The sequence below is a fragment of the Passer domesticus genome, chromosome 5 (genome assembly GCF_036417665.1).
Source record: "Passer domesticus isolate bPasDom1 chromosome 5, bPasDom1.hap1, whole genome shotgun sequence".
Taxonomy (NCBI): Eukaryota; Metazoa; Chordata; class Aves; order Passeriformes; family Passeridae; genus Passer; species Passer domesticus.
Genome location: NC_087478.1, coordinates 23,235,900 through 23,248,920, shown reverse-complemented (window position 1 = coordinate 23,248,920; position 13,021 = coordinate 23,235,900). Strand labels below are relative to the sequence as shown.

Sequence of the window (13,021 nt, the reverse complement as noted above, 5' to 3'; positions counted from 1 at the left end):
GTTTTCCACAGTCTGGAGTGAACTTTGGATAGCTCCATACAGGAAACTGGCCAGAGTTGACATAAAATAGCACAGTATCAAGAATAGGTTGTAATATCCTAAAGATAGCCTTTATATGCAATTGTCAGAAGAAAGGTATTTCATTATTTAGTTTGCTATTTTGCATCTGCTTGCAATTTATATTAGTAATCCCTCAGGTAATGAATTGAAGTACTGAAGTCTTTGGGTTTTGATTCTGGAGGTGGATATTACATTTCCATAGTAATTTCAGCATGTGTATGTATCAGTTATTTGCCCAGTACACTGATTTTTATTGAATTTGCACAGATAATAAATATTTATTCTTACTGACTTAAACTTGACTTGTTAAGTCTACATGTTTTACATCAATATTAGAAGTAACTTGAAATAATACTTTCGGGTTTTTTTTTAGTTTGGAAGTATGAACGAATTTTGGTATTCCAAATAATTAATTTTGTAGTCTTTTAAGAAGAACAGATGTGTAGCAACCTTTTATAGATGGAGAAAATCTTTACTGAAAGTTTTCTTTGTTAAAGTTATGATTGGGCATCTATGGGTAAATATTTGACCATGTTTTTAAGAGTTTTTCAGGAGTAGTCAGACTCTAATGCTTGTTCTTAGCAAGTTGTAATAAATGCATATTGGTTTGGGAGATTTAGTTAACTAGGATTCCTCAGTTACTCAGTTATTCCAAGTTAACCAGAGTCCTCAGCTAACCAGCTGTATGGCTGCTTATCCAGCCCAAGCCACAGCCAATACTTATTCCCAAGGTGTTCCTGCTTTTTAGGCATTTGCAAGTCTGTCATCCTACTATGGGAGTAAGTTTGTTGGGTGATAGAAAACCAATATATACCAAAGCAAAATACTTTGTGATTATTTGAAATACTATCAACATAGTAGGATATATGGCTTATTAAGGAAAGAAGAGGAAAGTTAATCTCTTACAAAACATTCTAAGTCAGCCAAGCTAAATAAAGAAGTTGTGTTGTTTTTACCTTAGAGCATTTCCTACACAAAAATCCTTCTGAACTTGAATTTTTTCCTTTTTTTTAAAAGCAACTTAAGGACAAAAACAATATCCTAGAGTGGAAAAAACTGTGGTCATGTTAACTTCAAGGGACCACAGACTGGCTGAGAAGCAAACAAATCTGTTAGCTAGCCACTGAATCCCTGGCATTCAGGAACTAGAATTGTCCCCGAGGTATAATCCAGCATGTGAGCTTTCTCATAACCAGTGGGTCAGTCTGTAAGGCTACTAGTAGTATTAGTGAAACTAAGTTGGGCAATCCTTTCAGTTTTCTTAGCAATGCCAACTTAGTCTATATTTTGAGTGATAATTTGGATATTGTCCAAAATAATAACCAATGGCTTTATAGTTACCATTGTTACTATCTGTGTCATTTTACAGATTTGTTAGTAGCTCTTAATTTTAATATTTTATGTCTTTCTCTCCCCTTGTTGAATGCACTGGAATCTACACCTAACATGAGCAGCATTGGAACACCTACTATCAACTTGCTTTCCTTCTTTAAGTGCAAACACAAGACAAATCATGGACTGATGCAGTGCTTTCTTAATTCAGCTCTATAGTACCAACTTTCTAATCCACTAATCTCATCACTAAATAAGATGGTGTCTAGTTTACAGGAAAGAAATCAGGTCAAACTACTCGCCATACTATTTTCCAGGTGTTTGAAACTCCCTTTAGGCATTTTGGCAAGGATTCTGAATTTGTGGAAGGAAACTGGAAGGAAATAGTTGTCCTGGAAGGGAAATGCTAGAAGAGCTGAAAGGCCTAGTTACAGTTACACGCAGCAGGAAAGTCTTGCTACTTTAATGTTCCTTCCATTTAAGTTTTTGATAGCCTGAGGTGAAGTGTGACTTCGGCTGATGTAGCAAAACATCCACGTCCTAGAAACAAAATATTGACTCTGTGTGCCTAACTAATACTACAGGACAGAAAGAACATTGGAGGCTTTAGGTATTTTTCAGAAGTTAAATCCTCCTGTTAAAAGGTCCTTAATAATAAATCTCCTTGGTCCACATCAAAAACTGGGGTTAAATATTTTGGGAAACAGTTCTGTTCTCTTTATGACTGATTACGATGCTGAATCTTTAGGGGAAGATTTTCTGCATGTGTAGTTGCACTGCAAATTTCATTCTCTGGTTTCCTTTGCCTATCAGTTGTATGTTGGGATTTTTTTTTCATAACTGATGGGGTGACATCCAACTTCTGTTTTACTGTTTTTTTAAGGAATGGCCGTTGGAGGTCAGAATGGAAGTTTACAATCACCCCTTCAACCACTCAAGTGGCTGGCATCTTGAAAATTCAGGTATGCTTATCTCAAACTGTGTCTTGAGCCATAAAGTCTCCAGTCATTATCAAGGGAGACTCAGGCCAGTGTATCAAATATGTTAGAGAAAAATGGGGACATAATAAGCAAGGCAGCAATGCTCATTCACTTAAGTGTTAGTGACTTAATTTGCATATTTATCTAATCCTTAAAAACATAAAGTAAGTGTTTAATGTAATGATTCAGAGGACTTAGGAAGGTGTATTCACCTCAGCTAGGCCTTTGGTTTCCTGTTGAATTCACAGTGAGACAAGCCCTTCCTGAGAGTAGGCCTGTTCTGAAGTAGAATTTTTTTTCATTTTAACTGATAGTGGGGTTTTTTTTAATGTTATCATATTGCTCAGAAAGGTGGAAACCTTTCATTTCACCAATTCCACCATCAGAAATTTTTGAATCACTTTATTCTTCATTCCTGTTGGCTTTAGGGCATTCAGGAAGAATTCCAAACAGGCAGAAGTTCTGAGACCAAAGGAAGTCTGACTGTCATGTGGTAGGCAGGGAGACTCAACTTCCTGGATTGGTTCCCTGGAATGTGTGCACATACATTGCAGCAGTTAATGGGAACAGTTCTGGGATCAGGGACTAGAAACTTAGTGCAGTCTGACTTTCTGTGTAGTACCTTTTTCTTTTTTTTTTAAACACAACAAAGTAAAGTGTATTTTTCTTGCTGCTTTTGTGCCCCCATGAGTTTTGTTTGTCCTTACTGCTCAGTGATGACTGCAGAAGGAAGATACAAAGGAATGTTTTTCTAGCCGGAGGCTAGGATGTTATTTTAGGATGTGGTAGCTGTGTTTAGATTAACCCAAGCAAGGGGACCCTGAATCTGCTTTCCCATGCTGGTGCTAATATTTGGAATGATAGTCAAGATGTGAGCAGCCATTATTATGTTGTCAGATCACAACAGTCATGGTAAGCAGCACCCTAAGTTACTTCTAGGCCTCTCAAGACTTTGTCACTTAAATCCAACTTGCAGCAAATCAGGCATTTTTTTTCCACAGCGTGCACTTTTGGTTAATGTCTTAAGAGGTTTTCCAGAACAAGGAAGCAGGTGTCCACTTAATTCTTGGAAAGGTTAGGGCAGCAGCCAAAATAACGGTTTGAACGAGGAATTTATCCAGGTTCAGTTTTTCCATTTGGGCACCAGATGATTTTGTCTTTTAGTACTATTTCACATCATTAATCAAGCCATTATTTATATTCATTAGAGTCTGTGTTCTGGAGAGTGATGAAAAGTTCTACTTTTTTGCTTGTGTAGTAACTACTTGTTTCACCAAGGAATTTTGAACTCAGTTTTAAATTTTTAGAAATTGTGTACAATTTCTTCTGGGAATGCTCTCTGTTCACCTCACAAAACAAACAAAAAAAGCATTTTAATTTTTTCTGTTTAAGGAGTAAAATATTTTTCTAGAAAGTGAAGCCTCTACAGCATTAGTATAATTTTAGAGTACTGAAAATTCAGTGTTGTTTGCAAAATCTTAGACAGCAATACACTATTGTTTCTGATGAGACCTTTTACTAATAAGCTGGGAGAAATTTCAGCATCACCTGCTATTTTCAGGTGTCTTCAGTATTTTTAAGATCTCTTCCACAATGTCTTCCTTTCTTCATAAATTCTGTTAATTCTGGTGTAGGAGATTCTCAATTGTCAAAATCTTTTCTGTTTAATTTTCTTTAATTATATGTAAGGGGAAATGCAAAAGCAGAGCCTTTTACTAAAACTAAGTCCCTGTGGCATTTAACATGCTCCAACTGTGCATGAAAAACAATGATAAGTGTACTGGTTACTAATTTTATCTCTTAGATAATTTGTTATTCTCATCCCTCCTTAGTTAACCTTTCCAAGAGGTTCTGTTCATAAACATCCTCCTTCTTGTAGTCTTCTGAACCCAGACCTAGCATTCTAGAAGGATGTCAGCAGTGAGGTATAGTACAGAACAGTTACTTCTTGTATTTTGTTTAAGATATAACACATCCCAGAATTAGATTTGACTCTCCATCTCAGCTAAGCTTTTAAGTCTGAGTGTTTGCCAAGAATGTGACTCAGTTACACAGATAAGATGTTCGTGCTGGTGTTGGCCTCAGAGCACAGGGGAGGTTTGGGCTCTCTGCAGTGAATCGTGATGGACAAGGGGAAACTTTGGGTTCTGCTGCTTCCTTGGGAGTTCTTAGAATTATGCACTGAGTAAGCACTTCTCATCTCTTAGGAAATGAATTGAAAAAGACTGGCAGAGGTTATACCCAGAAATGTTTGATTTGAAAAGAAACTTCTTTTGTGGTTAGGTTAATACCTTTTGTTCCAAAACAAGTATTTGACAATAAGCAAAATCATAATTTAAGATGAATCACAGGAAATAATGTTTTACTCCTATAGGAAACCCTTCCTTATCTGTGTCATACTGTCATGTTTTTTCTGTTATTATAAAGTTGAGGGTCTTTTGCACATATGATCATAATGCATAGGAAATTATACTATTTTGTATTAATCTCAAAACTATGTTATGTCATCTAACAGGGTGAGACACAAATGTTTCATTTTGTCATAACATCAGCTATGTTGACTATCTTGACTTATCAAACTTGTAAAAAGTCTTCAAAGATGCTTATTTAAATGTCAATGACCTGCATAGCTTTGATATCAATTGTTGTTAATGATCACATATAGTTTTATATATGCTTCCTGATTTTTAGGTTTTCAACAGTTTTATTAGGAACTAAACCTTTTCATATCTGTCCCAACTGTATTTAAAAGTACTTAAGTTAGTTTGCGTAGAGTTTTAGTGTTCTCCTGCAAAATAATCAAGAAAGCTGTCCTGTAGATACAGCATTTCAAGCATAAATAATTTCACTCTTGTTTGCTATCTAACATTAGGAACTGCTTTGTCTAGATAAATACCAGCATTTGTTGAGACATATCTAATAGAGAAAAATACCAAACCAGACAGAGCTAGAAAGGGAAGCTTAACATTGCACTATCCCTAGAAAACAGGGGCAATTTGGGCAAGCAGAATATCTTTCCAGTATCCTGATACCTTCCCAAAACTATTATAATTTTTAAAAATTTCCGAAAACTATTATAATTTTAAATATATCTTCACCATTTAGAATGGTCTAGTCTATTCCTTTCAAGAGTTTCTAGTAAGATCACCTAAATAAGGTGTTGTCGTCTTCATGATGTTAACCAAAACTTAAACTTCTTTGCTTGAAATACCACTTAAGGCACAGCAACTCAAATTATGTTTCCAGACTAGCCTGTTCAGTATTCGTCCTCAAAACCAGTAAATTCTGCATTGTTTTAGTTTTGTTCTGTAACATTCTGTATGTGGTTTTGACTGATTTGTATAGGTTTCTTACTATGATAAATAACACGACACTTTGATTTTCCTGCATGTTGTTGATTTCTAAAACTTGATATGAGGTTCTTTGTTTAATTTTCCATAGGTTCACTATTATGAAGATGGTAATGTTCAGCTGGTGAGCCATAAAGACATACAAGATTCTCTAACAGTGTCTGTAAGTGACCTTTAAGGACCTTAACAATTATATTGAAGTGATTTTTTTAATTTAAAAAAGGCAAGTTTATGAGAAGCTCAGAAGTTTTGAGAAGTTTGTTCTTCTACATGTATGGGAATTAATGTTCAAATTTACAGATATTTTATATGCAGTATTTACTACTTCTACCTAACATGCATTTAAAAACAAAAGCAAAAAAAAATCAGTGCATGCTTGCATGTGGCTTATGTAAGCTACATTAACTTTGATTTTAAAGCTTTAATTAGCTTATCAGTCTTCCTGCACTTCTGCTGTATTTAAACTTTGGTCTGCAGAATGACCTATACAATTGATTTTTGAATATGAAGAAGGTTTGAGTTAAAACAACTGACTTTAGTTGTACATTCTAGGAGATTGCCTCCTTTGCTCACTGCAAGAAGACAAGTATGCTAAAATAGTAAACAAATGGTATCAATTGAGAAGCAATAGTGGGTATTCTCCCTTCATTTTCTCTGTCTGTAACTGGTGCTGTCAGTGTCTTGCTCTGTACAAAAAGCCCTTTCAGACATGGTTCAACTTGAGAACCATAACACACTTCTTATTTAAAGCATAATTTTTTTCAACTCTTGCCAAATGAATTATTATAGTAATGAGGAGCAAACAATAGAAATAAAAATTGTTTGGAAATAGTACCAGATGTATTTTTTTAAGGATTGATAATGTTCCACCATGAGCTGCTACTGCTTCTGAAATAATGTCTATAATGGCATTTATGAACGGCAAGATTTCCTGTTGGAGTGTTTTTTAATAAAATTTAAGACATTGAGGTTAAGCTGGCAAAGAGAAATTGTAAAAGTGAACAGTAGAAGTATTTTAATGATAATGACTAGCAGTGGCCAATTTGGCTCAATAGCTCAATTCATCAATAAAGAACACTGTTTGTTAATATAAAGCAAGGCTTGTTGGCTTTTTCGTTGCAAATAGCACCAGAAAAAATGGGGGAATGTGGTGCCAACTGATATCACTTCTGGAGCTGTAGATATAAAATGACTTCTGACTCCCTGGAGCAAAGGGATCTATTTAGTGTTTCACTCAAGTAAGAGTTGCTTCAGGGAACTCAGTTCTCCTGTCAATAGGTTTTGCTTTACTTACTGTTGGGAGGAAACTTAATCCTGCTTTGCAATTCAGTAAAGCAGACCCATGAGTAGGAAAACATCTTTTACATAACTTAGCTAAAACAAGAGCAAGTATGCTGCTGGTTACTAATTTTTAACCTTGGCTGTGAGCTTCATAGAGGGCAGAGGCTGTACAAGTTCTTATTTCACAGAGAAGAAATAGTAGGTAGATTAAAAGGACCCTCAATGACTCCTCTTTTTTGTTGGTTGTCCGAGAACCCATTTAAAAACCATTAACAGGCACAACAGAAATAAATGACTGAAGAGTTCTCTTGTTGCTAGAGCTGTGAATAATTTTGCTGAAGGTTATTTTCTTATCCCTTGTTTTTCTGAGACAAATAAGACATACCTCTGAATTTTTCCTTTCATTAGCAGAGCGTTTGAAAGCATTTCCTCAGTTCACTGAAAAGTCAAAACCTTTTCATTTGTGCATCTGCTTGCTCTCTGCCTTCTCCTTCATATCTCCTGCTGTGTCCAAGAGCACTTTCACAGCTGTTAGGTGCAGTTTCACTGAAACTTCAAACCAGTTATGGTTGAAGTTGTCAGAGTTTTGCTTTTGCAGGAATGAGGGATTACATGCGACAAGAACACTCTTAACTTTCAACAGCTTCTGCAAAAGCACTCTTAAGGATGTCTCTAATGGTAATTGGAAGTTTGGAAATTAATGGACCTTCACTTCCTGCTGGATTCTTTTCAGCACTTCAGCAAATAGACCTCCAGATTGACTGATGGGGCGTATTTTATTTTTTTAAAAAACACACACATGCATCCTTAAACAGTTTCTTTTCTGACCTCATCCTTACCAGTCATGATGAAATTTGCACCCTCATTTTTGCAAGATGCATTTGGGGATGATCTTGGAATACCAGATACATAAAGTCTAGTGTTTTCCTCAGCTTAGTCTCCAGACTCAGAATGTTTAGTGGTAAACAAATCTGTTTTGGTTTCTTGGTTATATTCTACTATAACTTCTTGAAGTTTTCTTGAATTTGTACTGGAAACATAGCATTGATAATGTTATCTATACTTGGCATGTTTTTAGAGATTTGGGTGTGCACTGTAATTTTTCCAAATGGTGTATGTCTTTCTATCACACCATAGAATTCTTAATCAAAATATGTTAATGACCTTCATGGCATTCTTTTTACTTGTTGCACTTTGATTTTCTTTTTCTCACATCATCATCATCATATGGCATATGCCTTTTGGATGAATGCTCAGTTTTGGTTTAGTCACTAAACGGTCAAGTGTTCTCATCAAGTCTACCTGACATCACTCATAACTATAGGGAAAACATAATCCAACTGGTCCTATGTCAGACCTAATTCAAATGTTTTTTTCCTAGAATGAAGCCCAGACAGCAAAGGAATTTATAAAAATTGTGGAGGCTGCAGAAAATGAATATCAGGTATGTTGAAATAAATACTGTATTCTTACTCATATTTATAGCATTACCATATACTTAACCAAAGCTAGTATTCCATAACCAGCAAGGTAATGCAGTTCCATGTAAATAGTTTACATGCTGCTAATTCCGTCTTTCATTTTCACACCTTCTGGTGATTGTGCTCACCTGCCTAACATTAAAACAGAAGTAATCTTTTGAGAGTAGAAAAGTTCCTTGCATGATTAAGTATCAGCAATTCTGATGTCATAAAGAGTTACTGCATTCCCTAAGTGGAATTTTTGTACAGATTCTGTTCAGAAGCTATTCTGTTAGACAGCTTTGCTAAATATGACTATAGGCATTACCTCTTTCAATTAGTCATTTCAAAGTTAGAAAAGTGTATCTGTTCTAGATACCCTCTGCAGAAGTGGATACATGTTCATTCAGGCTTTGAACATAAGGTAAATTTCAGACACTGTGTTGTCAGTTTGAAAGAAATACTCTTTAATAAAAAGTCTTGAAGTATCTATAGTATGCATTATATTCAAGTTCAAATAATGTTGTGGACTGACTTTAGCAGCCCCACAGGAAAAACAGTGGAGGACGTTTCTGTCTGGAATTAATGATGTATGAGCTAACTGATCAGCATTTTATTCATGCTGCTGATTAACCACACTGTGGTTTGGTGAAACACCTTGGCTATGGCCAGGTTTATTACATGTCCCACTAATTTTCTTCACATAGTCTCAATCTATATCTAACAGCTTTTCTTCATTAAGTATTATTTTGATTCATGTTTGTATTAAGCCTGTTTAGAAAGTGGCAGGCCACTGAGTCAGAGAATGTTTATGTGGCATCCTAGTTGTGTTTTTCACTGTCTCTGTTTTGTATGACCTTGTGTTTGGCAGACTGCTATCAGTGAGAACTATCAGACTATGTCGGACACTACTTTCAAGGCCTTACGTCGACAGTTGCCAGTTACCCGCACCAAGATTGACTGGAACAAGATCCTTAGCTATAAAATTGGAAAAGAGATGCAGAATGCTTAAAGTGAACATTGCATGACTGGATCATTTTAGTGTCCTTGTATACAAATAAAAATTATTACAAAAAATATTTGGAACTGTCAAATCACCCAGTCAGCATGGGCTTTTGCCATTGAAAATCACTGTAAGTAGTTTGGTTAGAGCACAAAGCTTAGCTAATTGACTTCTTTTCTTTTTCCTTCCTTTCAGAGGGTTGCAACTTCACTATAGCTGAATATCTTCCTTTAGAGTTTCCGTTGTACCTTTATTTTTTTATAATGAAGAGACCATGCCTTTAGTTTTCAATTACACATTAAGAACAGTTGGAAAAAATATTTTTGCATATGATAACCCTTCCTCTTGCTTTAATGTGAAATGGACAACTTGCAAAATTTGCTAGATTCCTTGTGGAATCCTTGTGGAGTAACATGCATTTCTAGGTCAAAGTCAAAGTGGAGTTTGCCATAGGTGCTGTTTTTGAAATCACCTGTCCTTTCATTATATGTAAAATTGGGAAAAGCATTTTCTGTACCATTTCAACCTAGAAGACATACTTGCTAGCCCCATGGTAGCTAATTATGTTTTTTAAGGAAAAGGCCAAGGTCTAATGCTGTTTAAAGGTTTTGAAATTAAATAAAAATACTTACTCCAGAAATGCATTTAATGCTTTGTTCTGACAATTATGAGCTCGAACTCCATCTGCCCTCCAGGTTTTTTTATCGTAAAGCTACAAATGTATTATAACAAGGCATATTGTAATATATATAATCCTGTACTCATTACTATGTCTGTTTATTTTTTTCTTGGATTGAAATGTACTAAAATTCAATGTGACATTAAAAGGCAAATTTTCTATTTATTTGAGTATCAGATTGCTTCCTGATATAGCCTATTTTTGGTGTTTCTAAAGGTTTTTAAAATTCTGCTTGAAACAGCCACAAACTTGTATATTTAGGGATTGTAATATCATTATCATTTTCATCTGTATTGAAAAAACTTCTGCATATGGAAGTCTACTTTAAACAGGTGTATTTTAGCTTCATATTGGCTACAGAGAATAGAAGAAATTCCAAGACCAAAAATTAATACATTTGTTTGGAGAATTCTTTATCTCATTTTGAAAATGGATGTCAGGTATCTAAAAACACAGACTTCATTATAAATGCTGTGTAACACTTCCATAAAATGCATAGATTTCATTTTTAATTGGATAAAAACTTGTTTTACAATATGCTGCCTACTTATATGCTCATAAATTAAAATTAAACAGCTTTTTTATTTTTTTAGAAGACAGGTGTTTATGCACACTCCTAAACGAGTAAAGCTTACACAAATGTTTTATGTCTTTGTTTACAGCATGATCTAATTACCTTAAACTTTCAAGTTACAGTGTAGCAAGAGAGTCTAGACTTGTACTGAGTATAAAAATGTACATATGAAGTAGTTTGTTGGTTGAATTTTAATAGCAATATCCCAGTATTCTGTTCTTCAGTGCTTTCTTACACAGAGGTATAGAAGTTCTTGAAACTGCTGCTACTTTACAGTACTAAACTGTTTAGTAGAAGAGTGGGATTTGTTCTACCACAGTCTTCCTGGATAGTTGCCCTCTCAATTGTCTTTGTAGTTCAGCTCCTGAACCATGTTGCTCTTTTCAAATTAGCTCATAAAAGCTGCATGTGAGATAATAATAAATGCTGAGTCACTGTCAAGTCAGCCTGTCAGTCTTAACCAAGATCTAAATACAAATGCTATTGAAAAATTTCTTCCAATATATTTAAGAACAAGGTAAAAAAAGGCAGTGAATGGACAGTTAGGGGAATTGTTAATGGGCAACAACGGTGCAAGTAACTTTTCTAGCTGTTTAGAATGTTGCAAATTTTCAGAATCGGCACTGACTAAAAGTCAGAATGCTATTTTTCTTACCTGAAATAAAGAGCTAGTTTTAAATATATTCCAAAAAAAGAGGTATTTTACTGTGAAGTACTCTATTACTGTATTTCCCTCTCTGTTTGTTTAGTCCTGTGATAGTCTTAATTCTTTAACTAGAAAGAATTGCTTCCTTCAGGTTCAATTCTACCAGTTGGATAACATAAGTAAATCTGTGTTACTTATGTTTTTTCTTGTGTTAATTTTTAGTCTGTGAGACAACTTTACACCTTGAATATCAAATTTATTAAGTTATAGCTTCAATAAAACCATTTGTAAGTAAATCAACTATTCTGTTACTTTTTCAAAATGGTGTGTTGTATCATATTTAGGGGTAATGACTCCTCAGATGAAGCTGACCTGACTATCAGCTGAAGCACATGGTACAATTGGAGTTCTTGATTTCTAGCAAAGTTTTGGATGTCAATTGCACTTTTTTTTTGTTTCTATTCCTACCACTTCTAAATTGGAGAATTTTAGAGCTTGCTTGGTAGGCTTTAGGCTATTTTCTGTAGGTAAAGCACTTTCTCTGATAAATTTTGCTGTGGCAATTGTCTTAATGTGAACTACTATTTGTTTATATTCTATTTTTAAATATAAAGACAAGCTTTGTATTGTTGAATCTTGATGTAATAGACATTATGGCTTGTAATATGGACTTGTAAAATGCTTGTGTTTTTGAAGTGTATTACATCTTATGTATCTTAGTGCCCCTTTATATTAAGGAGTTTTTAACTTCTGCAAGTAAGCAGCTGTTTTTTGCAAACATCTGCAACAGGAGTGGCAGTTCTGCTTCCAGGTTTTCCTGAGCAGCCTGTTTTTGTATGTCTGTCTTAAAATTCATACTGTGGGTAGAATGAAACTTTAAGACCATTGTAATTTTGATTGCATCGCTACTGCTGCTTACCGCTCTACATGCTGATAACAATTCTGCCATCTGGTGCCACTGGGAGCATTGCAACACTGCAACAGTTCATTAGGAAATGGTGATTCAGCCAGGGTTAAAAACACTGTATGAGGCTGAACATCCTGAGAGATATGTTCTCTTTAGGGGACATCTCCAGCCACTTCTGTGGCAGCAATGTAGTTTGTGCAGTTTGGAAATCTCTCTCTCATCCCCTCATCTCACAGACTGATTTGGCTGTCAAAGCCATTTTGGTGCTCTTGAGTTCACTTCCTTTTGGAGAACTCAGAACTGGGGCCTGGCTCTGGCTGTGCACCAGGTGCCCTCCAGCTCTGAATGGTGACCTGAGTCCATAGCAGTGGTTTCTTTCAGGCAGCTTGAAACCACCACCTACCTACCCACACCTGCCTGTGTTGAGGATGTCTGGAGCTTCAGACAAAAGTGGGCCTCTCATTTCCAGACTGTAAATACTGTAGGTATAGAAGTTTCATCAACTGTTCAATTCTGTGGATTCACTCCTATCATATTGAATTACTTGCTGACACAGACATAGCTTCTGCTGCATTTGTTGACTGGAAAGACTGAAACTGTTCTTCATCTGATGCAATTGTAAACCTAGGTTTAGATTAAACTTAGTTTGTTCATAACCTTGAAGTGTCAATTTTTGTGTGACAGTGTCAACTCCGAACTCTTTCTTTTTAAGGGGAAAATTTGCATCAGATTTTAAGCAAAAGGCTAAA

The 13,021-nt window shown here is 35.4% G+C and overlaps 1 protein-coding gene across 1 annotated transcript in view; it reads left to right on the top strand.

The window, feature by feature from the left end:
- The window catches only part of CAPZA2 (capping actin protein of muscle Z-line subunit alpha 2), a 28,446-nt gene extending 18,136 nt beyond the window's left edge, over positions 1 to 10,310 (top strand). The window contains exons 7-10 of the mRNA XM_064422328.1: positions 2,276 to 2,354; positions 5,814 to 5,885; positions 8,385 to 8,447; positions 9,335 to 10,310. Of these exons, the coding sequence (XP_064278398.1) occupies positions 2,276 to 2,354; positions 5,814 to 5,885; positions 8,385 to 8,447; positions 9,335 to 9,475 (355 nt within the window). The 3' untranslated portion in view covers positions 9,476 to 10,310. The remainder of the gene's footprint in view (positions 1 to 2,275; positions 2,355 to 5,813; positions 5,886 to 8,384; positions 8,448 to 9,334) is intronic.
- The last annotated feature ends 2,711 nt before the right edge of the window (positions 10,311 to 13,021 follow it).